Source organism: Bubalus kerabau, chromosome 4 (assembly GCF_029407905.1).
Source record: "Bubalus kerabau isolate K-KA32 ecotype Philippines breed swamp buffalo chromosome 4, PCC_UOA_SB_1v2, whole genome shotgun sequence".
Classification (NCBI taxonomy): Eukaryota; Metazoa; Chordata; class Mammalia; order Artiodactyla; family Bovidae; genus Bubalus; species Bubalus kerabau.
The window spans coordinates 169718337-169744669 of record NC_073627.1 but is presented as its reverse complement, the minus strand read 5'-3'; the positions used below and the strand labels follow the sequence as shown (position 1 = coordinate 169744669).

The 26333-nt window shown below is 40.4% G+C and overlaps 1 protein-coding gene across 2 annotated transcripts in view; it reads left to right on the top strand.

Annotated features, from left to right (window-relative positions):
* The window catches only part of SVEP1 (sushi, von Willebrand factor type A, EGF and pentraxin domain containing 1), a 229895-nt gene that overhangs the window by 175874 nt on the left and 27688 nt on the right, over positions 1-26333 (top strand). For both annotated transcript variants that reach the window (XM_055579296.1, XM_055579294.1), the window contains exons 35-40: positions 585-776; positions 2080-2247; positions 15194-15866; positions 17845-20636; positions 22540-22765; positions 25334-25489. In XM_055579296.1, coding sequence (XP_055435271.1) covers positions 585-776; positions 2080-2247; positions 15194-15866; positions 17845-20636; positions 22540-22765; positions 25334-25489 — 4207 coding nt within the window. The remainder of the gene's footprint in view (positions 1-584; positions 777-2079; positions 2248-15193; positions 15867-17844; positions 20637-22539; positions 22766-25333; positions 25490-26333) is intronic.

The window sequence follows — 26333 nt, the reverse complement described above, 5'->3', positions numbered from 1 at the left end:
TCAGTTGTGTCTGACTCTTTGCAACCCCATAGACAGTAGCCTGCCATGCTCCTCTGTCCATGGGGTTTTCCAGGCAAGGATACTGGAGCGGGTTGCCATTCCTTCTCCAGGGGATCTTCCCGACCCAGGGATTGAACGCGGGTCTCCTGCACTGCAGGCAGACTCTTTACCATCTGAGCCACATATATATGAATATATATATGTATCTATATGTATAACTGAATGTGTACATACAAAAAACTGAATTACTGTGCTGTGCAGCAGAAATTGACACAACATTGTAAACCAACTATACTTCAATTAAATTTTAAAGAGTGAACTTTCTGTTGGCAGATGCTAACCCATGACACAAACTGGAGGCAAGTCAAATGCTTAAAATCTATCCTTCTATTTATTACCCAGCAGGGTCCCTGTGGGCAGAATGCATAGTATTCAATACTGAAAAAATTTTTTCAAAACATTATTTGAGTAGGAAAAAAATATTCTAGCAATATGTATAAATTCTTAGTCTTTTTGGAGTTTTTGGCACAGATGAAATTATGCAAAGTGAATTCTATTCTGTCATTTTCTTTTATCTTCTTTAGATGTAATAAAGGATATACTCTGGAGGGTGAGAAAGAATCATCGTGTCTTGCTAGTGGTTCTTGGAGTCAGTCTCCTCCTGTGTGTGAACTGGTCAAGTGTTCTAGCCCCGAAGATGTAAATCACGGGAACTATATTTTGAGTGGGCTTACCTATCTTTCTACTGCATCGTATTCATGTGATAATGGATACAGGTACAGTCCTAGACAGCAGTCCAGCTTCCTATGGTACCCTGTTACTCATTATTTACTCAATGGGTTTCACTTCCATGTGATTGCTGCTGCTGCTGCTAAGTCGCTTCAGTTGTGTCCAACTCTGTGCAACCCCAGAGATGGCAGCCCACCAGGCTCCCCCGTCCCTGGGATTCTCCAGGCAAGAACACTGGAGTGGGTTGCCATTTCCTCCTCCAATGCATGAAAGTGAAAAGTGAAAGTGAAGTCGCTCAGTTGTGTCCGACTCCCAGCAACCCCATGGACTGCAGCCTACCAGGCTCCTCCGTCCATGGGATTTTCCAGGCAAGAGTACTGGAGTAGGGTGCCATTGATTGGCTGGCTTTAAATACAAGCTTCTAAGTGTAAAAGATATTCTTAAACATGTTTGCTTCTTAAAGCTCAGCCTATAGTAAATGCTCAGGGAAATATTCCATCTAACTTTGAGAAGCTCCAGTTCAATACTATAAACATTTAGACACTAAACATGAAAGCAAAAAATGTTTATGAAGCATAACATAACACCTAATAAAATGCTTTGATGATGGTTTTTTTTTGGTAAACAAAACATTGCATAGAATATTGTTAAAAAATCATGTCAAGATAAGGGCCTGAGTCTTTAATACCGTTAAGAGGTTAATTTGATTAATGTTGTGTGTGTGTGTGTGCATGTGTGTGTGCTCAAAAAGAAGTGAAAGAGTCAGGCTGTGATCAAAAACTTGGCTAACAGATCAAGTGAATGGAAAATGTAGTGAGTTGTACAATCAAAATCTGGTTGGCAAGTGAGGGTAGGTAAAACCATGCTGAAGAGCTCCTAGGTTTTTAAATTCAAAGGCAGACCAGAGGTCAGAGTGATGAACAACACTGTTCAGATGCCCAGACTCATGGCAAGGACGGTGCCCTTTGATTTGAATTACTCTGACTTCCTGGGTGTCTGTCTCCCTTATCACTGGACCCTAACCAGCCTAATACTGCTCCAAGTATTACAAGCATCCAAGTAATCCGCTAATCCAAGATTTGGAGTACTTGACAACATCACCAATGAGCACATTAAACCATTTTATTTTATACCCTGGTTGTTGCTGTGTTATTTTAGCCTACTCCTAGTTTTAAATGAATCTATAGCCAAACTCAGATTTTTGTTTTTATATAAAGCAATAAAACAGAAAGAAAATTCATGTGTTAAAATTCCCAAGTGGCCCCTGTTCTCTCCTAAGTCCTTCCTAGTTCATCTCTAGAGCAGTAAGTCAATAGCCAGGGAAAGAAGTGGCACCTTTCTTTCCTGTAGTTTGCAGGGCCCTTCGGTCATTGAATGCTCGGCCTCAGGCAGCTGGGATAGAGCGCCACCTACCTGCCATCTCGTCTCCTGCGGAGAGCCGCCGGCCATCAAAGATGCTCTCACCACCGGGAGTAACTTCACCTTCGGGAACACTGTCACTTACGCTTGCAGAGAAGGGTGAGTAAACCCGAGGAAGGAAAGGATTATTGGGAGAGGGTGGTCCCAACTGCAGATGGACCCCATTGAACACTAAATTAAATTTCCTGGCAGCCAAACCCAGAGAGAGCTTGATATTCTTTTCTTGTAAGAAAGGGAGCATATTCTCCTGTAAAAATAGTGTTTTCCTGGAATTAAAGTAATTTATCAAATTGGGCCTTGAAGAATGGACATTGGGCAGTGCAGTGGAAAATATCTTGATACTTTAGTTATAGAGGCAAAAGCACATTTAAATAAGCATTTGTGTCTTGTCCCCTGCAAAACCAAAGGTAAGACTTTAGGTCACAGCACAAAGATGCCACATCTGCATGAATTAAAGTTCAGACTTTTACATTTTTACTGCTCTCATTTCATGTAGAGATGTAAGCAAATAGGAAGCAGTATACAAAGGTGCTTTCCTACTCCTTGTCTCATTTTATCCCCGCAAAAACCATGTAGGACACAGAGAAAGGAAAGGTTCCCTCTGGGCCAGTGATCAGCCTAAGGTCTCAGGCAAGGAGTAAAGAATTGAAGGATGATTAAATCCCAGATCATCTGGCATTTAATTGCTTGTTTTTTCCTGTGCTTCCTCAATAAATGTTTTAGCAGTGATAGTTGATAGCGTTCACACTCCAGATTTACTGTTACTTTTCATACAGTTGTAACGAGTGGCAGCAGAGGGCTTGCCATTTCCTGGATGTGTGTCTCAGTTCTGACATTTGCTTACTGTGTAGCCTTGGGAAAATGCTATAACCTCTCTGTGCTGCTTCTACAAGTTCATTAAAGGTTCGTACTCCTTATGGCCATTGTGAGGAATAAAATTATATAAGGCATGGACTAGCCAGAAGACAATCTCTCAATGAACTCTGCCATTATTATGATTTTAGAAGAGAGGACACAGTTTCTAGAACATGACTGTTGAAGTTCATTTCTCTTAGATAAAAAGACCATCCCACTAATACAGGCCGCCAGAAGGTGGAGACAACATTTTCTTGCAAAAAGCTCTTGAGTGTCAAATACTCAAATAGTTGACAGAAATCCCAGATCTTAACATTTTAACATCATTTAACATTTGTTAAGTGATCTTAACACTTAACAAGTGAAAAAATAAATCTTGAATATTAAAATGTTAGTGTAGGAATTAGCTTTTCAAAACTTATTAAATATAGTTGATTTACAATGTTGTGTTAACTTGTAGAAGTTAACTTCTGATGGCCTCATCTCTCCCCTGTGGATTGACTCATTTAAAAACTGCTTCCTAATGAACTGCATAGTACTATATAAGATTAGTCACTTAAATGTTTGTGAAATCTTTTCAAATATGGATGTTTCAAATAATAACTAGATATTGACTACTTCTGGGTTCTTTTCTGATTACAAAAGTAACCTATTACCACTATATAAAACTAGAAAATAAAAATATATTTTTTAAATTGCCCAAAGATAAATGCTGGTAATAGTTCACTATATCTCCTACTAGAACTTTGTCTTCACATATAGTTTTAAAGTTCATCTCTTATAAAAATTCCCATATTTTCTTTTTTTCTGTATAAATCATTCATTTGTATCATAAGAAGAGTTCTGTATCCACCTAATGTTAGGTCTATATATTATTGAAAAAAAAGGATTTATTAAAAGACGAACTAAAGATAACATTGAAAATGATGATAAATCCCAGGCTTCGTAGAGGGCTTTGCATTCTTCAGAGGAATTATCTCTGAATTATCTGTGAATTATCTCAGGTGTTCCCTTCCGCAAAGAGGGGGTTTTGGCCGAAGAAATATTATCCCCATTTTATAGTTAAAACAGAAGGTGTTGGGGTCATATTATCATACAGACTCCTTCAGCTCTAAGCAAATAGACACTCTGTGGGAGCTTTCTTCTCATTGGAAAGATGGAAACCAAGTCTGTCCACCTAAATGATATGGCTGTTAAAGGGCATGAGGCCATTTTTATTAAAGTGCTTTATATATGCAAGAAGTGCTATGGCTTTATCAGTATTTTCTGTATTGTTGTTGGGCATCCCTGCTGGCTCAGTGGTAAAGAGTCTACCTGCAGTGCAGGAGATGCGGGTTTACACCCTGAATCGGGAAGATCCCCTGGAGAAGGAAATAGCAACCCACTCCAGTATTCTTGCCTGGGAAATCCCGTGGCCACAGGAGCCTGGTGAGTTACAGTCCATGGGGTTGCAAGAGTCAGGAGCACGCTGAGCACGCATGCACCTATCATCATTATCATTATGTAAAGAGATGACATTTTAATAATATAAGGGAAACTATCTTAACCAAATTAGTAGAAAGTACATGCAGTCACAAATCACTATCACCCATGTTTTTTTCCTAAAAGAAAGAAAATATTAATAGCTATTAAGAGATAGCTTCATGGTTTTGAAAGTAAAACTTGATGCGAGGAAGAACAGTTTTGCCACTTTACATACATTTACTCATCTTTAGAGTGTCACGAGGGTGGCCAGACTGGAGAGCTTCTGTCTTATTCCTTTTTTCTGGGCAAATGTCTAATGAAACATTTAAATATATAAAAGAGCACAGAGCCAAATTAAATAATCTCTATTAAAATTACCTGTGTATCCACTGCTGACATAAAACAGCATGTTAAATTTTTGCCATAGTTATTGCAGATTTCTTTTTATAAAAAGACATACAATATTACAAAGATAACTGGAAGCCATGCTCACCACCTACACTTTCCAAAGTAAATGTGTATCTTTTCTGTACTATATATATAGGTCCTCAAAAACATTTATATTCATAAATATTTTAATTTTGTGTATGTTGCTTCATATTCTGAGTATCATTTTGAGGCTTGATTTTCATTTAATAGCATATTTTTATATTTATCTCTATTGATATATTGGAAAAATCCCTGATGCTGGGAAAGATTGACAGCTATTAGAGAAGGGGGCGGTAGAGAATGAGATGGTTAGATAGTATCACCTACTCAATGGGCATGAATTTGAGCACCCTCTGGGAGATAATGAGGGATGGGCAAGCCTGGCATGCTCCATAATCCATGGGGTTGAAAAGAGACACGACTTAGAGGCTGAGCCTAATGTATAACTATTGATACATGTAAATCAACAGAATTCATTTGAATTTCAGAATTCATTTTAATTTCCTTGTAAGAATGAGCAATCTCTAAATTACCCATTTCCCTACTGGTAGAGGGTTAATTGATTTCCACTTTATTTGCTGACACAACGGTGCTGATGTAAACTTCCTTGTACAGGTTTCCTGGTCCATAAAAGGAAGTATACCTCTGGCCTACATACTAAGAGTTGGAATTATTGGGTCCTGGAAATTGCTTTTTCCATCCCCCTCCTTCCTTTTGGGTTTAATGCTTCTTCCTGAAGTACGTCCTTTATATTCTTCTTTTGGCATGTACTTCAGACAATCTTTGTCTGAAAATAATAGTATTTTACCCTTGCTCTTGAATTATAATTTAGCTGGGTATGCATGTGTGCACGCCAGATTGCTTCAATCATGTCCAACCCTTTGCGACCTACGGACTGCAGCTCACCAGACTCCTCTGTCCTTGGGAGTCTCCAGGCAAGAACGCTGGAATGGGTGGCCATTTTCTTCTCCAGGGGATCTTCCCTACCCAGGGATCGAACCTGCATCTCTTACATCTCCTGCATCAGCAGGCATGTTCTTTACCACTCGTGCCACCTGGGAAGCCCCCAGCTGTGTATACAAGTCTACATTAATAGTTTTCTTCCATAAACATTTTTGAAGATGTTATTCCATTGTCCCATGACTTTGAGCGTTTCTGTTGAAGATTCCATCAATCTAATTTGCTGCTGCTGCTGCTAAGTCACTCCAGTCGTGTCCAACTCTTAGCAACCCCATGGACTGCAGCCCACCAGGCTCCTCCATCCAAGGGATTTTCTAGGCAAGCGTACTGGAGTGGGATGCCATTAGTGGTCCTTAATCAGGGGCAATATTGCCCTTCAGGAGCATTAGACAAGGTCTGGAGATGGTTTTGATGTCCCAGTTGAGAGAAAGATGCTATTAGCAGTGAGCAGATATACTCTGGGGATGCTGCTAAGACATACTACAATGCATAAGACAGACCCCCACAAGAAAGACTTGTCTGGTCCAAAATGTCGGTAGTGCTGAGGTTGAGGAAATGGTTGAGTTGTTCCTTTACACACAGTGTGTTTTCCCTTGGATTTTTTTTTTTTTTTTTTGTCTTTTTGTTTTGGTGGTTCTCTATGTTATGACTAAAGCTGCGTTGATTGTCGTTCATCTTGTTCAGGGCTCACTGTACTTCTTACATCTGAGGATTTGTATCTTTCACCAGTTTTAGAATAAACTCTTTTTCACTTCGGATATTCTCTCTTCTTCAAGTTCACTTTTCTCTATTTCTAGATATATATTAGTTTTATTAGATATATGCTATCGCTTTTATTTCTGTTTTACATGTTCATTTATCTGTCACATTTTCCATATCTTTAAACACTTGAGTTGCATTTGGGTAATTTCCTAATTTATATCTTCCAGTTCACCAGTTTTTCTTTCTGCTGTCTATAATCTGCTTTTGAAGTGTGTCTATTTTTTTAAAGTTTCATTTTCTGTATTTTTCTTTTTAAACTTACTCTTTATTTTTCAAGTGTCTTTTTACATAGTCTTTTCTTTTTAAATAGAATTTTGAGGCTTTTGTCTTTAATTATTTGAACATATTTATTTCATATTATGTTTTAAATTCTAGACCACTTTTTCTATTATCTCAATTTATTGGTGCCCTCATCTTGCTGTTTGTCTACTGACCCATTCATGACGAAAAATATGCATGTGTTTTATAATTTTATATTGTATCCTTATGGTATTGGGGCTTGTTTTATCTATGATAGTTCTTTAATGATCTGAGTATATGGACTATTTTTTCTACTACATACCCCAAGAATATCACCAACCAAAACCCAATTTTACGTTTATTTATCAGTTTGAAGGCTTTCCATACAAAATGATTGGTATAAAGTCTCTCAGTCGTGTCTGACTCTTTGTGACCCCAGGAACTATATAGTCCATGGAATTCTCTAGGCCAGAAGGCTGGAGTGGTAGCCTTTCCCTTCTCCAGGGGATCTTCCCAACCCAGGGATCAAACCCAAGTCTCCGGCATTGAGGGCAGATTCTTTACCAGCTGAGCCACAAGGGAAGCCCAAGAATACTGGAGTGGGTAGCCTAACCCTTCTCCAGCGAATTTTCCCGACCCTGGAATCGAACTGGGGTCTCCTGTTTTGCAGGCCCATTCTTTACCAACTGAACTATCAGGGAAGCCCGATTGGTATAAATCCTATCCTCAAATCCACATGAGATGCACCCCTGGGTTCTGCTACCTTAGCTGGAACTTTGTTTTTCTAACCAGATTCCTAGCAAGTGCAGGGATCTCACTTGTCACATCACTGGGCCTCAAGGTGCAAATTTTCTAGTGAATATCCTTTCACTGAATGTCCTTCCAGGACATGGAATCATGCCAGAGACTCAGCTATTACTCTCTACTTCAACCCCAAGGTTATATGTACTGCCCTTACTTCCCTTTCCTGTCCAACCCAAGGGCAACCATAGCATTTATTCACAGACTTTTCTGTTTTTAATTTCCTCTTCATTTCTGGCACATTTGTTGTCAGCTTAGCTATGCATTTAAAATAATTTTTGTTGTATTTCATTAAGTATTGCATAGAGGCAGTTTTCAGACTATATTACAGCCAGAACAAGAAGTCAGTGCTTGTCCTTATCGCTTCACTTCTTTTCCATCTCTTCCCCCACAAGGGAAAGTGCATAGAACATGCACTGTGTCTGTTACAGGATAGAATCACTGTGCTTATGTCACGGCTTTTGTGTAATGGCTTTCGTGTACTGTCATCTCCTCCTGTTTCCTAAAGTGCTGTTGGCCTGATGAGAACCTGTTTCCCTCTCTAACCCTCTCAGCTTCCTCTTCTCCCTTGGGCTACCTAACGCAGGCCACTGCCCTGCACAGTGTGTGAGCTCCCCTCTCCTGCTTACCGGGTGCACATACACAGCTTCTTGCTTTGGTCTCAGTGTTTTTGTCGTCTTATACCAGTGTTGTGCTTTGCATGAGCCTTTCCTTGGATTAAGAAGGGCCAATACCCTCTCAAGATAAGGATGGAAGAGCAGAGACTTTAGGAGCCTAGAGTAGTAAGATGAATGGGAGAAAAGAAATGTCTCATTTCTGTCTCCTGCCCTGAAATTGGCCTTCCAAATCCATCTTTTATTAAAACAGTACACTGGAGGTTTTTAGCTTTCTGCCCCAACTTACAGAATGATCACTTATTTCCCATTTTCCTTTTCATCCTTACATATTTTCTCTTGGTAAGAAATTCAACAGGAAGGAAGGATTATTGACAACCTAACATCCTGATAGAATGTTTCCTTTTTGAGTCTTCTCAAATAGAGACTTTTAAAATGCGATTGCTGTATATACTACAATAACGTTTTTATAATATTTTTCAATTGAAAACAGAATTACTTACTGATACAGATTTATACTTTCTGCTGATCTTATTATATTGCAGCTTTTTAAATATCCTGTATGCTGCTCTTTTAAGACTTCTTAAGAGAAGAGCTAATAACCCACTCATAAAGTCGTCTCATAAAGCTGCCCAGGCCCATTAGTAAGTGTTCATGCCATGAATCAAACCACTGAAAATTGCATCTGGAGATTACTCTGCCCATTTTCAAAGGATTTTTTTTAATCATTCCAGAAGTATGATAATGCATTACAGCCAGTTCATCCTAAAATGTTCCTTCTATGGCATCACTATAATATCAGTGGGACAGTTTTCTTAGGAATTACAGAAATTTTTCGTTGTTTTAAAATATATATGGTCTGGTTTTAAATAACAGACTTCAAGGGTGTCCCCATTGTTTTTTTGAATGAGACTACAAAATGTCACACAGAATAAAATTAAATATTTCAACGTTTTAGATTTTTACCAATTCCAATTTTTCCTGTTTTGGTAGCCAACATTTATAGGCCATATCTTACCATCAGTATAAAACTTCATAATTTTTAAATGATTCTTTTACATAAGCGGGTTAACTATGTCCTCCAGAAAGCTGAGCACTCGTTTAGATTTCTAACATAATGGAATGATGTGGCAGTTTGATCAAAGACCGGTTATAGTTCTATCTAGGCAGTAACTACAAGTTAATTCCTCTTTTTGTCGTTCAGAGAACATATGCTTCTTTAGCATCTTAAAAGACTAACTGATGTATCTTAGAAGACAGTTATTTTTAATAAGCTCCTGACCTCATCTTCATTGAATATTTTATCTAGTCTAAAGCACTGGCTTTATTTCCACCTTTTGAAGTTATTCAGTATAAATTTCTCTGCTTCTCTGAAATGCCAGCCATTCAAGTTTTGATGGCTTGGTCCCCAGGTTCTCCTACAAATGGATCATTGGAGCTAATTGAGAGGTTTCAGAAAGGGATCCCAGCCCTTCATACATTCCCATGACTTAAAAAAAAAAAAAAAAAAAAAAAGATCCTACACTCTGGTTAAGATGTCAGGCTCGCAGCATTGGAAGTGAAGATGTTGGGAGACAGACATTTCAGCCAGTTCAACCTCAAATCTGCCTTTCTCTTTCTCATAAATGAAAGTGATTCCAAGTCTGTTCACTCTCAGAGTCCTCTGAGCCTATTCCAATAGGCCTATAGCCATTTTTGAACTGTGATACCCAGAGCTGAATCTACACTGACACATGCATATTAGAACATAACTACAACAGCAAAAAAAAAAAACCACTAAATTTAGGGACTGGAGCATGGTACTTAAAACATAACTGTTTATTTCATCTCTCCTCTTCTCTTTCTGAATAAATGAGTTTCTAGAGATACAGATCACATCAGATCAGTCGCTCAGTCGTGTCCGACTCTTTGCAACCCCATGAATCGCAGCATGCCAGGCCTCCCTGTCCATCACCAACTCCCGGAGTTCACTGAGACTCACGTCCATCGAGTCAGTGATGCCATCCAGCCATCTCAGCCTCTGTCGTCCCCTTCTCCTCCTGCCCCCAATCCCTCCCAGCATCAGACTCTTTTCCAGTGAGTCAACCCTTCACGTGAGGTGGCCAAAGTACTGGAGTTTCAGCTATAGCATCATTCCTTCCAAAGAAATCCCAGGGCTGATCTCCTTCAGAATGGACTGGTTGGATCTCCTTGCAGTCCAAGGGACTCTCAAGAGTCTTCTCCAACACCACAGTTCAAAAGCATCAATTCTTCGGCGCTCAGCCTTCTTCATAGTCCAACTCTCACATCCATACATGACTACAGGAAAAACCATAGCCTTGACTAGACGAACCTTTGTTGGCAAAGTAATGTCTTTGCTTTTGAATATGCTATCTAGGTTGGTCATAACTTTCCTTCCAAGGAGTAAGCGTCTTTTAATTTCATGGCTGCAGTCACCATCTGTAGTGATTTTGGAGCCCAAAAGAATAAAGTCTGACACTGTTTCCACTGTTTCCCCATCTATTTCCCATGAAGTGATGGGACCGGATGCCATGATCTTCGTTTTCTGAATGTTGAGCTTTAAGCCAGCTTCTTCACTCTCCACTTTCACTTTCATCAAGAGGCTTTTGAGTTCCTCTTCACTTTCTGCCATAAGGGTGGTGTCATCTGCATATCTGAGGTTATTGATATTTCTCCTGGCAATCTTGATTCCAGCTTGTGTTTCTTCCAGTCCAGCGTTTCTCATGATGTACTCTGCATATAAGTTAAATAAACTGTATTCTAGAGATACAGTAACCCTTTTAAGGCTGCCACCATTGACTCACTCAATTCGTTTGATGAAACTAAAGTCTTTTACATGGGCTGCCACTAAGCCGGGTTTCCCTCCATGCAGTTTTTCTTTGTTATCTATATACAGGACCTCTATTTTATCTTTGTTAAATATTACCTTGTAAGATTAGAAACACTGAACTGGATTATTAAAACCCTCATCCTTCACCCTACACTTATGTATGTTTACAAACCAGTGGGCTAAGGACAGAGTTTTGTGGCATTCACAAGATAGGAAATGCCCAGCTAGCTTACTTCTGTTAACCAGTACTCTTTGGGTCATCCAGTTAATAAACCACTTAAATATCTTTCTGTTCCAGCAGCATTTTGTCAGCTAAAATCTTATGAGACACCTTGTCAGAGCAACTGTCAAAAACAGTTTCCAGTTCCTTTATGCCTGCCACACTTTCACTCATTAGCCATCAGAAGTTGTCAAAAAACACACGAGATCCTAGTGACCACTGCTTCCTTTTCCAGATGTTCATAAGCTGTTCCTGTTTGTAAGTCCGCAGAAGGCCTCAGCTATGCCACACTCCCATTTCTTTGCTCCTGTTGCTTTTCATCCTTTCCTGCTTTCTTCATGACTCCTCTCAAAAGCTGTTTCGTCTGGGACACGGATGTGTAAACAAGTACAGGCACTGGCATTGCCTTGTGCGCTAGGGGAAGGGATTCTAGCACATAGCATCCACATTGTCCAATGAAGGACTAAATGTTGATGGAGCGTGATAAAGAAAAGTCAAGACAAAGGGATGGTGTCCATTCTAGGAAAGTATGGATAGTATCAAAAATGTATTCTTTAAGTTCATTTGTTCAAAATACAAGTATTTAGTGGTACTCTCCCACTACATTACAAAGTGCTTTTTTGCTGTGATTTTCCCATTAGGAAAGAGTAGTTAGTGGAGATTTTCCAGCAGATCAGAGGTCAGAGGCCTAACAACATGCTGCCAGATTACAAAGCACCGTTTTTGTGTCCTTAAGAGGCTTTGAGGAATAAGGAAGGTTCTGGAGGTAGAGGCTTCTGCCTCAAAGCAGCTAGTCTCATGACATAAAGGAAGCAGTTTATAGATGGCACAATGGATCCTCATAAATCAGGGATGTCTCAGGTGATGGCTGTAAACTTCAGTCAATGAAATATAGTAGCAGCATTAAAGGACCTTGTAAAAATGATGATACATGGTTCAGAGTGTTCCAAGGATGTAAATTTGTGCTATAAAAATATAAAACATTGAGAATGTCTACAAATGGAGCACATTCTACACAGTAATAGCTGAAGCTAGGAACTCAGACCTTGGACAATGGATTTTTAATAATAAAATTAAACTTTTAATATACTGTCTTTGTATATCTTCCCAGACCCTTTAAGATGGAAGCCATCTAACAGTTTATGAAGTTCAGATTCTTATACAAAGAACTGAGCTAATCCACAACATTGAGCTCCCGCAGACCCCAACTGGAGACTCCTTAGCTATTGAGTACAGCTATGAGTGTTTGCTTTGGGACCATTTCTACCCACAGCATAATATATGATTATTATAAGTAGGGAGGTTACAAACATCTCTTATGTTTCTCGATCATTTTTTACCTGATCTCTGTTTTCTATAGATTTCATAAATCTTACCAACAAAGATAAAGAAATTCCACCCTTTCTATCATAAGTGAAATTGGAGATGTTAAGTAACGGATGATTTAAGAATCTGCTGAAGAGTCGGTCAAATAATTAGTACTAATAACACTGACATACGGTTTCCACAGGATACCCACCGTCTGTGATGTAACTGATCTCATTTTAAGGAGAGAAGAAGAGAGAGAAGACAAAAGTGTTAGAATTCAGGAAACCAAAATCAGACCCTAATTCTGCTGCTTGCATCTGTGTGATTCTCAGCAGATTGTGTAGCCTTCTGAACCATCACTGTAAAATGAAGAAATCAGTATTTCTTAGCAGAGTTCAATTGCTACCAAATTATTTCAGTCCCCTTACCCTTCATTAGTATCAGAACGACGGACCGATCAGATGTTAGGCATTCCTTTCAATCTCCTCATCCTCTTTCTCTTCAGTAAGAAAGTGAAAATGAAAGTCAGAGTATAATTATTCTAATTTTGCATATCCTAATATTGTGTTCTACTTCATTGAGAGAGTACTTGAGAATAATTTAAGATTTTTGTAAATCATCAATCTACCATCATATATGGTGAAAAGCCTTGTACGTAAAAAAGACTGAGAGTTATTAAGCTAAATGTGTTTGTCTTGGTCAAATAGCCATATTCAGACACAGCTTTTAATGCTAACAGTGTGGTTAAGGCCTTAGGAAACATTGGAGACTGAAATTATAATCTCTCCTTTAAAGTTCATTGATTATAAGTAAGAGAATAACTAAGAGTTACATAGAGGCTACCTATGGTTTATCAGAGCTTTTAAGACTGATGATCAAGTTCAGAAACTGAAACTATCTGTAGACAGATGAAGTTCCAACTAAGTTGAGTCAAACAGAACCATAACTTATTCCTCATTTTTATTTGTAAGAAAATGTATAACAATTTTTAGAGTTTCTTAAATAGCAAAAATCCACTTCCCTTTCTGAACAAGCCCTAGTATTATTACCAAGATGTGTATCTTAAGTGAAGATGATTTGGTCAATAAGCTCAAATTCAAACAGTAAATACTGTTGTAAAGGATAAAGAATAAAAGTAAAGTGCCGAGGTCCAGCCCCAGCTGATCCAGGGTATTTGAAGGGGAGACGGCTTCAGGGAGTTCACTGGATACAATAGCTTTATTTAAATATTAATTAGAGATATAAAGAGTAATAGAATGAGGATAGCTCAGTAGGAAAATTCAGCGGAGAAAAGAGGCTGAGTAGCTTGGTTTACGCCAAAAATCAATATAACCTGTAATATCAGGTTAGCTCTGACCACGGAGGCCGCAGGCATCCTCTCGAATAGCGGAAGGTGCCCCACCTTAGGCACCTTCTTGAGTGGGTCTTAGAAGCCCAGGCAAATAAATGGTCGCAGGGGACCTCCGCGCTCCAGATGGAGACTCAGCCGGAATGTGAAAAGAAGGAATGACATGGGGAGACCAAGCTTCGGTGAGCAAGGCCTGTAGCTTTATTTTCAACAGGGGCTTTTATACCATAAGTTGTACATAGAGGATAATAGGGGGCGTGAAACCATGCAAAGTCAGCAGTCTTTGATCCTTATCAAAACCAGGGTTTCTTTCCTGCAAATTTATCGTATACAAATGGTTTAGGTGATTTACATCATTTTCTGGCCAGAAGGCCTATTAACATTTTTTGACTCTTGACAAAGGTTTGTCAACCTTAAGACTTATTTTCTCTAAGAGTGATTATTTTAAGGTTTGGCACCATCCTCCAAAGGTGTTAGATAAAGTTGCATTCTATAGGGCAGAGGTGCAGTGGGTTTACAACAAAAGAAAGAATTTATTACCTTAAAGGTCTAAAGTTGCTAGCACCAAGGCCACTACTTATTTTTTCTACATACCAACTATATTAATCAATACACATTCAAGGATACAATACAGGGGATGTGGAAACTTGGCAGCAAGCATTGGCTTTTACTAGTTTTATTCTGACAGTTTCTAACTCTCTGAGAGGCTCTAAGCTATTTGAATATCTTAAGCTTCCCGTGCCTCTTAAGGCTGAGAGACTGTAAACAATCGTATGCATAGCTGTAGGAGTCCGGGTAAACTTGCCAGGCCAGTTAGAGAGCTATCTGAGGGGTTTGGATTTAAACACTCCTAATGCCCAGGAACTTATTAACTGGAGCTGTAAGTTAACTCTTTATCAGAGAGAGCGAGATGGTGGTGGGGGACAGCCCCCAGTAAAGTCAGAGGTAAGAGCACAAAGCAGTAAAGTAGGCAGACTCTGGTTTTTGGGGGTAGATCCTCAAGAATTTCCAGGGGGACTCCTGAGGCTCGATCCCGCCTTTGCGTATGTCAAGCCTTCTTCCTCATGACCTTTGCCACGGGTGGAGGTCCTCACGCCGGCTCCCTGCAGTAAAGTTATTGTTGGAAAGATCAAAAATAAAAACAGAATAAGAAGATGCAAATACCTTTTCTCAAATATACTTTAGTTACTGTTTCTTTCTCCCCAATCTCATAGCTACACCCTTGCTGGTCCTGACACTATTGAGTGCCTGGCCAGTGGCAAGTGGAGCAGAAGTGACCAGCAATGTCTGGCCGTCTCCTGTGACGAGCCGCCCAGCGTGGAGCACGCCTCCCCAGAGACTGCCCATCGGCTGTTTGGAGACATTGCGTTCTACTATTGCTCAGACGGCTACAGCCTGGCAGACAACTCCCAGCTCCTCTGCAATGCCCAGGGCAAGTGGGTTCCTCCGGAAGGTCAGGCCATGCCCCGCTGTATAGCTCATTTCTGTGAAAAACCCCCTGCTGTTTCCTACAGCATCTTGGAATCTGTGAGCAAAGCAAAATTTGCAGCAGGCTCAGTTGTGAGCTTCAAGTGCATGGAGGGTTTTGTACTGAATACCTCAGCAAAGATTGAGTGTCTGCGAGGTGGGCAGTGGAGCCCTTCCCCCATGTCCATCCAGTGCATCCCCGTGCGCTGTGGGGAGCCGCCCAGAATCATGAATGGCTATGCAATTGGATCAAACTACAGTTTTGGAGCCATGGTGGCTTATAGCTGCAACAGGGGCTTCTACATCAAAGGGGAGAAGAAGAGTGCCTGCGAAGCCACAGGGCAGTGGAGCAGCCCCATACCCACATGCCACCCTGTGTCTTGCAGTGAACCACCGAAGGTTGAGAATGGCTTTCTGGAGGTAAGAGACTGGTTCACAGGGCCAGCCCACTGTGTGGCTTACTCAGAAGCAGGGGTGTGGAAGGAAATCTGAGGAAGAGGGGATATACTTGCACATGGGACTGATTGACTTTGCTGTACAGCAGAAACTAGCACAACATTGGAAAGCAACTCTACTCCAATTTTTTTAAAATGCTATTGAAAAATAAAGAAGCAGGGGCGTATAATTGAACAAGAGACTAAATCTATAGGCAGTAAATATTGGAGAGAATCTGAGAGGTTATAAATCCTTTTAATCTATAGCTTTCTACCTTCTGCTAGCATACAGACACTTGAAATACTTCTTAGCAGTATCTTAGCCCTAACCATGACGTTACAATAAAACAGTTTTAAGAAAATATTATTTTGCTTTATAAAAGTTGTTGCAAGATGGATGTATTATTTATTTTTATAGAAATCAAGGTTGAAAAGGAACCTAGAGAAATCTATTATCGTCTCTAATTTTTAAACACAGGTAGGGCGGTAAACCATCCATTCATTGTAGGACAGCTTCTGTGATTTTCTTTTAGGGCACCTAAAGGTAATTTTATCAGGACAAAGCATTATATCCTATCCACAAACGTCCTCCTTTCTCATTAATATGTGTCTGCTCATTAGATCTATCAAGAAATCAGGAATAAGAATCTATTCCCCCAAATCATGGGCCATTTTAAGCAGGTTGTATTCTAATTAAATACTTCTTAAAAATTCACACATGCATATAGCACCGTTTCTCCTTTATATTTTAAAAGAGTGAAAGCCTTTGTCTAAGACCTTTGTTCAGATATATTAACTTTCCATTGAAATGAGAGTGTCTAGTATATGTAAGAAGGCTTTCTTCATTTATTCATTTAGCAAATATTTCTGGAGCTCCTACTAGGTATCAGGTAAGCAATCGAGATCTGCTGCTGCTGCTGAGTCACTTCAGTTGTGTCCGAGTCTGTGTGACCCCATAGACGGCAGCCCACCAGGCTCCCCCGTCCCTGGGATTCTCCAGGCAAGAACACTGGAGTGGGTTGCCATTTCCTTCTCCAATGCATGAAAGTGAAAAGTGAAAGTGAAGTCGCTCAGTCGTGTCCGACTCCTAGCGACCACATGGACTGCAGCCTACCAGGCTCCTCTGTCCATGGCGTTCTCCAGGCAAGAGTACTGGAGTGGGGTGCCATTGCCTTCTTTGAATCGAGATCTAGTATTTAATAATTCTGAATAGGTCTGTGATTAGATCCATCATGGTGTTTACGTGTATGTGGGGTACCCAAGAAATAAATAGGTGAACAAAGTAAATAATTATGTCCAAATACTGGGAGGTTTACTGCAGCACAGAAGCTAGACTTTACCATGATCACTAACAAAAGAACCATTGTAATGTTCTTAAAGTTTTCATAACTCATTCATCTTAGTATTGCCTAAAATGATCTATTATTATATTATATACTTAGGTATCTGAATGTTGAGCTCATGAATATTGTATTTTTTGTTTAAAAGATAGAATACTACTTTTTATTTTCTACCCTTATGTTATGGCAGCAATTTTTTTTTAATAGCACAAACAGATGTATCTTTGTGTTGTGTATGTTTTCTTTTCTGTGAGTAAAACAACAAACTATAGCATTGTGAGATTTTTTTGAATTTACCAAGCAGTTTATAATTTTTGGTATCGCTCCATCTACTCATCAATCAATTTAGAGACTTGAATTTTTACTTATTATGGTCTTACCACTGTGGCTAGTATTTCTGCTGTAGGGACTGATTACTTAGTTTGACCTTCTACCATCCTTTTCGTTTATTTAAATTGAAAAAATAGAGTGGACTGATTGGAAAAATACAAGTCCTCATTTGCTTATGTTTTAATTGATTTATTTTAACACAGTCATTTTACTTCTTTACTATGATTCACTGTATTTTGTCAGTTATATTATCTGTTAACAAACTGTGTTTACTTGTCTCTCCCTGTTATCCAGCATACAACTGGCAGGACCTTTGAGAGTGAAGTGAGGTACCAGTGTAACCCAGGCTATCAGTCAGTTGGAAGTCCTGTGTTTGTCTGCCAAGCCAATCGCCACTGGCACAGTGAGTCCCCTCTGGCATGCATCCCTCTCAACTGTGGGAAACCTCCCCCGATCCAGAATGGCTACACAAAAGGAGAAAATTTTGAAGTAGGGGCCAAGGTTCACTTTTTCTGTAATGAGGGTTACGAGCTTATCGGTGATCATTCTTGGACATGCCTGAAATCTGGCAAATGGAATAAGAAGCCAAACCAAAAGTGTGTGCCTGCCAAGTGCCCAGAGCCACCCCTCTTGGAGAACCAGCTCGTATTGAAGGAGTTGACCACGGAGGTGGGAGTGGTGACATTTTCCTGTAAAGAAGGGCACGTCCTCCAGGGCCACTCTGTCCTGAGATGCTTGCCATCCCAGCAGTGGAATGATTCTTTTCCTGTTTGTAAGATGGTTCTGTGCCTCCCACCTCCCCTCATTTCCTTCGGCGTCCCTGCTCCTTCTTCTGCTCTTCATTTTGGAAGTACTGTCAAGTATTCTTGTGTGGATGGGTTTTTCTTAAAAGGAGATCCTACCACCTCCTGCCAAGCTGATGGTACCTGGAGCTCTCCACTGCCGGAATGCGTGCCAGTAGAATGCCCGCAGCCTGAGGAAATCCTTAACGGCATCATCGATGTGCAAGGTCTTGCCTACCTGAGCACAGCTCTGTATACGTGCAAGCCAGGCTTTGAGTTGGTGGGCAATACCACCACTCTTTGTGGAGAAAATGGTCACTGGCTTGGGAAAAAACCAACCTGTAAACCCATTGAGTGCCCAAAGCCCAAGGAGATTTTGAATGGCAAATTGTCTTATACAAAGCTACACTATGGGCAAACCATTACATACTCTTGTGACCGAGGCTTCAGGCTCGAAGGTCCCAAAGCCTTGACTTGTTTAGAGACGGGAGATTGGGATGTGGACGTCCCATCTTGCAATGCCATCCACTGTGATCCCCCACAACCCATTGAGAATGGGTTCGTAGAAGGTGCAGATTACAGCCACGGTGCCATGATCATCTACAGCTGCTTCCCTGGGTTCCAGGTAGCTGGTCACGCCATGCAGACCTGTGAAGAGTCGGGATGGTCAAGCTCCATCCCGACGTGTGTACCCATCGACTGTGGTCTTCCCCCTCACATTGATTTTGGAGACTCTACTGTGGTCAGAGATGGTCAGGGATATTTTAACCAAGAAGATGACATGATGGAAGTTCCGCATGTGACTCCTCACCCCCCTCATCCTCTGGGAACAGTGGCTAAAATCTGGGGAAACACAAAGGTGTCTCCTGCTATGCATTCGGCAAAATTTCGATACAACACCCTGGTTTCATACAGCTGTGATCCGGGATACGAACTCCTGGGGAACGCTGTGCTGATCTGCCAGGAAGATGGAACTTGGAATGGTAGTGCGCCCTCATGCATTTCAATGGAATGTGACCTGCCTGTTGCTCCTGAAAATGGCTTTCTGCATGTTACAGAGACGACCACGGGCAGTGCCGTCCAGTATAGCTGCAAACCTGGGCACACTCTGGTGGGCTCTGACATCAGACTTTGTCTAAGGAACAGAGAATGGAGCGGTGCTTCCCCACGCTGTGAGGCCATCTCATGCCCCAAACCAAATCCAGTTACGGATGGCTCCATCCGAGGAAGCAACTACTCGTACCTGAGTGTGCTGTACTATGAGTGTAATTCTGGGTATGTGCTGAACGGCACCAGCAGGAGAACATGCCAAGAAGATAAAACGTGGGATGGAGATGAGCCTGTTTGTGTTCCCGTGGACTGTGGTTCACCCCCAAGCTCAGCCAACAGCCAGGTAAAGGGAGAGGAATATACATTCCAGAAAGAGGTTCAGTACACTTGCAACACAGGTTTCTTGCTGGAGGGGGCCAGCAGCCGTGTTTGTCTTGCTGATGGAAGTTGGAGTGGAAACACTCCCGTCTGCGTGGCCATCCGGTGTGCTCCCCCATCACAAGTGGCAAATGGGGTGATGGATGGCCTGGACTATGGCTTCGGGAAGGAAGTGGTGTTCCACTGTCAGGATGGGTATGCGTTACATGGGGCCCCCAAACTCACCTGTCAGTCAGATGGTAACTGGGATGCCCAGGTTCCTGTCTGTAAGCCAGTCAACTGTAGCCCTCCTGAAGATCTTGACCGTGGCTTCCCTAATGGCTTTTCCTTTTATCGTGGGAGGCAGATAGAGTACCAGTGCTTTCCTGGTTATAAGCTCCATGGAAGTCCTTCAAGAAAGTGTCTCTCTAATAGCTCTTGGAGTGGCAGCCCCCCTTCCTGCTTGCCTTGCAAGTGCTCCCCACCAACCATTCAGAGTGGAGCTGTTAATGGGACAGATTTCAGTTGTGGAAAGGCAGCTCAGATTCGGTGCTTCAAAGGCTTCCAGCTCCTGGGACTGTCTGAGATCACCTGTGAAGCCGATGGCCAGTGGAGCTCTGACTTCCCACGCTGTGAACACCCTTTTTGTGGTTCTCCTCCAATGATACCAAATGCGTTCATCGTTGAGAGGGGTTCATTGGAGGAAAATGTAATAACTTACACCTGCAAGCCTGGGTATGTCATCCAAGGCAGTTCAGATCTGATTTGTACAGAGAAAGGGATGTGGAGCCAGCCTTACCCAGTCTGTGAGCTCCTGTCCTGTGGACCTCCACCATCTGTCTCCAATGCAGTGGCAACTGGAGAAGCACACACCTATGAAAGTCAAGTGAAGCTCAGGTAAGACCGTGCGTGGTTCCAGAGTCTCCAAGGGGCGCAGAGAGGAGGGTTATAAAATGAAAAGCGATAAATCAGAAATTAAGCTGGCTGGGAAGAAAACATCTTCTCTGGGCTGTTCTCTGAAAACTGAAACTTTTAACACTGGGCCTTATTCTGCCCATAATTATCCATAGATTGGCTTGTAAAAGTAAATTTCCACATTTTCAGATTATAGTTTCTAATACAGTTATCATAATTAATGTATTCTTTTGAGCTTCTTGGACCAGCAAGATCCTCTAACTAGCTTTAATACCTATTAAATCATAGGCTCTTTTTTGAATGATACACTGATAAATTTCTTTGCTATCACCTAAGAATTACATTCATATATGTAAATGTTGGGGAAATAGGGCAAAAACTGAAGAATTCAGGTCAAAAGTCACATACTTTCAACGGGCAACATAAATAAGGAGATAGTCTTAAGAGGACGTCTAACATATGCTATCTGAGCAAACTAAGCATTTAATGCACAAATGGAGACTTTTTGCTGACAAATTCTCTATTTAAAATGTACTATTAAAAAAAGATGAGAAAATATGGAATGAATGTATAATTTAGATTTTTATTGGAATAAATGCCTGTAATGTGCAAATATATCTCAGCCTTCTAAATCAATTTAGATTTTGTTGGTATCTCTGAAGGAATTAAGGATTATTCTTCACATATTGACTTCTTAAGTTTTATGAATAATAACTCTTCTTAAGCCTGTCTGTTGTAGACATTTTAGCCCTTCATTTTCTCTTACTTGCAGTAAGAAACAGACCCAAGGGAAGATTGTCAGTGAAATGAAAGCTAAGGAATAGTGGGTTATGCACCTAGAAGAAAAACAAAAATTATTCCTTACTTTTGAAGTGCATTTGCAGTTTTCTATTTGGATGTTCATGTGTCAGATAGCTTGAGAAATCACAATACCACCTGCTTCCTAAGACTGTCCTGTTTGTTATTCCTTGTGTGTTGACAATCTTCAGATCTTCACTTGATGGTAAACTGATCATTCCAAGTTTGCAAACCTGTGACTTTTACCTAGCCTGGTAGTTTGTGAAAGTTTGAAAATATACCCACCCAATAAATATTAATTAAATGGTTTCAGTATAGTGGTAAAAGCAGGGCCTCTAGAGCCAGATTCCCTAGGCAGGAATCTCAGCTCTGCTGCTTCCTGGAGAAGTTATTTAATCTCTCTGGCGTCAGTTTCTTCACCTATAAAATGGGAATAAAAATAATCACACCTATTCATAGAGTTGACATGAAAGTGATTAAATATCTGTAGAGCAATTAGAACAGTGAGTGGAATTTAATAAATATTCTGTAAACATTTGTTGAATGAAAAAAATGCAAAATTTTCAAAATCATTGAACGTTTAGAGTCAGATTGACTTGAGTTTGAACACCGATACTGCTGTTACATGATAGCTACTAAACAAGATTAAAAGACATACACTATGGAGAGGACTTAGAACATTGCTTGGAGCAAAATAGATTCCCAGTAAATACTAACTGTGCCATATTCTTACTAGTATCTGAGTTTATTTTGAACCTTGTCTAGAATTTTTTGAACTGTTAGGTATTTTCAGAATAAAAATGAATTCAATAATGGTGTTATCCAGAGCAAAGGTAAATCATGCCAACAGAATTTAAGGCAAGTTTAGGCGTGGCTCCTCTTTACTGTGAATAACTGAGGATTGATCTGCTGGTCGTTGTTATCCTGGTGTTTTTGCATGGCAACACCATCTCCCTGACATTTGAGTCCGTTTTAATATATCATATAAAATGTGTGCTGAGCTTTGTAGCAACTTCTTGAATCTAAGAACAAGTCACCAACTACATCGCACTCCATTTAAGGCACTCACTTTTCTTTTCCATTGCAGGTGTCTAGAAGGTTATATGATGGATACAGATATAGACACATTCACCTGTCAGAGAGACGGTCGTTGGTTCCCTGAGACAATTTCTTGCAGTCCTAAAAAATGTCCTCTGCCATCAAATGTAACACATATACTTGTTCATGGAGATGATTTCAGTGTGAATAAGCAAGTGTCTGTGTCATGTGCAGAAGGGTATACCTATGAGGGAGTTAATATATCAACATGTCAGGTAAGATTTTCTTAATTAGAACAAGTAGAGTGTAACTCATCTATATATATATTATACTATATGTGAGTGTGTGTGTATGTGGATATATATGTAAGTGTGTATTATGCTCTGTGTGTGTGCATGTGGATATATGTGCAAGTGTATAATTAAGTGTGTGTATAAGTATGTGGATATAGATATAGATATATCCACACAGGCAGTATCTTGTTATCCTGAAAAGAGAAAACGCCTCAAGTTTCCAATCCTGTCAAAGAATTTGAGGAGTTTTTTCATAGAAATATAAAAACATGTATTTCTTTCCAATATTCTCATTTTTAAAAATAAAGTGCCAAGGGTACGTGAAAAGTACCAAAGATAGATAAAATGTTCAGATATCTATAACAAGATTCATGACAGATTAACCATGTGAATGCTTTACACATAGACAGTCTTTGTGTAGAAATGAGCCCTGATTGTTACCCCATATGTTTCAGGTTTTAGTAGAAGAGCAGAGGCAGAAGAAACAAATTGGAGTCAAATTCTGCCTCTGCTTATGTCACTTTATAAAGTTACTTAGAATTGCTTAGCTTCTATCAGCATGGCATTCCTAATCCAATGCTGGATTGTCAGATGACTGCAGCCATGAAATTAAAAGACACTTGCTCCATGGAAGAAAAGCTATGACAAACCTAGACAGCATATTCAAAAGCAGAGACATTTTGCTGACAAAGGTCCATATAGTCAGAGCTACTGTTTTTCTAGTAGTCATGTATGGATGTGAGAGTTGGACTATAAAGAAGGTTGAGCACCAAAGAATTGACGCTTTTGAATTGTGGTGCTGGAGAAGACTCTTGAGAGTCCTTTGGACTGCAACGAGATCAAACCAGTCAATCCTTAAGGAAATCAACCCTGAATATTCATTGGAAGGACTCATGCTGAAGCTGAAGCTCCAACACTTTGGCCACCTGATGCAAAGCCTACTCATTGGAAAAGACCCTGATGCTGAGAAAGATTGAGTGCAGGAGAAAAAGGGAACGACAGAGGGTGAGATGATTGGATGGCATCACTGACTCAATGGACATGAGTTTGAGAAAACTCCAGGAGACAGTGAAGGACAGGGACGTCTGGTGTGCCGTAGTCCATAGGGTTGCAAAGAGTCAGACACGACTTAGTGACTGAACAACAACATATCAGCATGGCATTAGTGTGAAATGTTTTAGGAGAAATGAATGAAATGGAAGAAATTTTCAAAAGCAGATCCTAATAAAGAAATCATGACAATTTTTCCCACTAGGGGAAAAGTTAATATATGCTAAAATAAACTCCAGATACATCAAAAGAAAATAACTGTCTTCAAGGGAAACATCTGTGTGCACCTCTTTGCACACCCCAAAAGAAGACTGGAAGATGTTAATACTAATTGTGGTGGTGGGGGAATAAAGTAAATGTGTGTTTGTGTTTGGTTGTTTAGTCGGTTAGTCATATCCAACTCTTTACGACCCCATGGACTGCAGCACACCAGGCTTCCCTGTCCTTCACTATCTCACAGAGTTTACTCAAACTCATATCCATCGAGCCAATGATGCCATCCAACCATCTCATCCTCTATCACTCTCTTCTTCTCCTGCCCTCAGTTTTTCCCAGCATCGGGATACTGTCCAATGAGTTGGCTCTTTGCATCAGGTGGCTGAAGTATTGGAGCTTCAGCATCAGTCCTTCCAATGAATATTCAGGGTTGATATCCTTTAGGATTGACTGGTTTGATCTCCTTCCAGTCCAAGGGACTCTCCAACACCACAGTTTGAGAGCGTCAGTTCTTTGGTGCTCAGCCTTCTTTATGGTCCAGCTCTCGCATCTGTACATGACTACTGGCAAAACCATAGCTTTGACTCCACAGACCTTTGTTGGCAAAGCAATGTCTCTGTGTGTGTTGTTGTTGTTTTTTTTTTTAACTTTGTGACTTGCTCACAATATGTCATAGAATGTTTTCAAGTATTCGTGTTGACATGGAGAAAAGGAAGCCATCTTTTTAAACTTTGGGTGGTATGCCTAAACGTGTCTATTTCTAATCAGCTTTAGATTAAAATGTAGAATTATGTAAAATATAAAGTTGTATTAAGTCATGAAATATTTGTATCTACCATACAGTTCTCATCATAATGAAGACGTACTTCTTCGTGTTCTTGATTTTTTTTTAAAGGATTTTATTAGGAAGAAAATGCTTGTTTTATGAGTTTTAGAAATGTCTAAAATTGTTTACTGATGACCATCTGATAATTAACGTGTGTTTCTTAATGTCAAAGATAAGTAGCAGTCGTAGTAGCAAGTTCTGGGTCCTTTGACTGTCATTTGAGGGTTATCCTGTTATGTGAGCAGTATTTGCAGACGTCTTCATTCATGTGCCATTTCCCCTGGAGGAGGAAATAGCAACCCACTCCAGTATTCTTGCCTGGAAAATCCCATGGGCAGAGGAGTCTGGTGGGCTGCAGTCCATGGGGTTGCAGAGAATCGGACATGACTGAGCGCACACTCACTCACACCCATTCATGTGCACTAATTCCTACATGTAACTTATAATTTGTTATTTAGCTTGATGGCACCTGGGAGCCCCCATTTTCTGATGAATCCTGCAGTCCAGTTTCTTGTGGGAAACCTGAAAGTCCAGAACATGGATTTGTGTTTGGCAGTGAATACAACTTTGAAAGCACGATTACTTATCACTGTGAAACTGGCTATGAATTAGAGGTAAGCAAACAAATTGTTTAACTAGAATTAATTTGTTTTTCCAATATACCTAGGAATATTTTTCGGAGAAGGCAATGGCACCCCACTCCAGTACTCTTGCCTGGAAAATCCCATGGACGGAGGAGCCTGGTAGGCTGCAGTTCATGGGGTTGCTAAGAGTTGGATACGACTGAGCGACTTCACTTTCACTTTTCACTTTCCTGCATTGGAGAAGGAAATGGCAACCCACTCCAGTGTTCTTGCCTGGAGAATCCCGGGGATGGCAGAGCCTGGTGGGCTGCCGTCTATGGGGTCGCACAGAGTTGGACACAATTGAAGTGACTTAGCAGTAGCAGTAAGAATATTTTTAGTATTACACCATTTTATCTCACTGATTTGAGTCCTAAAAGACTTTTTTACACTTTTTTATACATTGTTGCCTTATAGCTTAACCTTTTCTTGGAAGTATTTAAAGTGACTTATAATTTTAAAAAGCAGAATAAGTTTCAAATTAAAAAACCAAAGCCATGAAAATAATGGAGTTTACATACCTGCCCAAGACTGACAGTGTTACTTTAGTTGGTCACTTAAACCTATGTTTTGGCCTCCTGTTAACCATATTTTGCATAATCTGTCACCGTGGGGCAGTGTCTACAGGGATTTAAGTATGCACAGCTAGAATTTCCTCAAGCCATGGGCTCAAATACCTTGGAGGGTTGTTTATTGAGATGCCGGTTTCCCTCAAGGTAGGTATAGCCTGAAAAAAAATCCCCAGAGCTGTTTTAACCAAATGATGGGTCTCAAGATCACACCTGCCTGGTTTGTAATATTGAAGTCCTATTAGCAGCACCAGTGTACTCTGGTG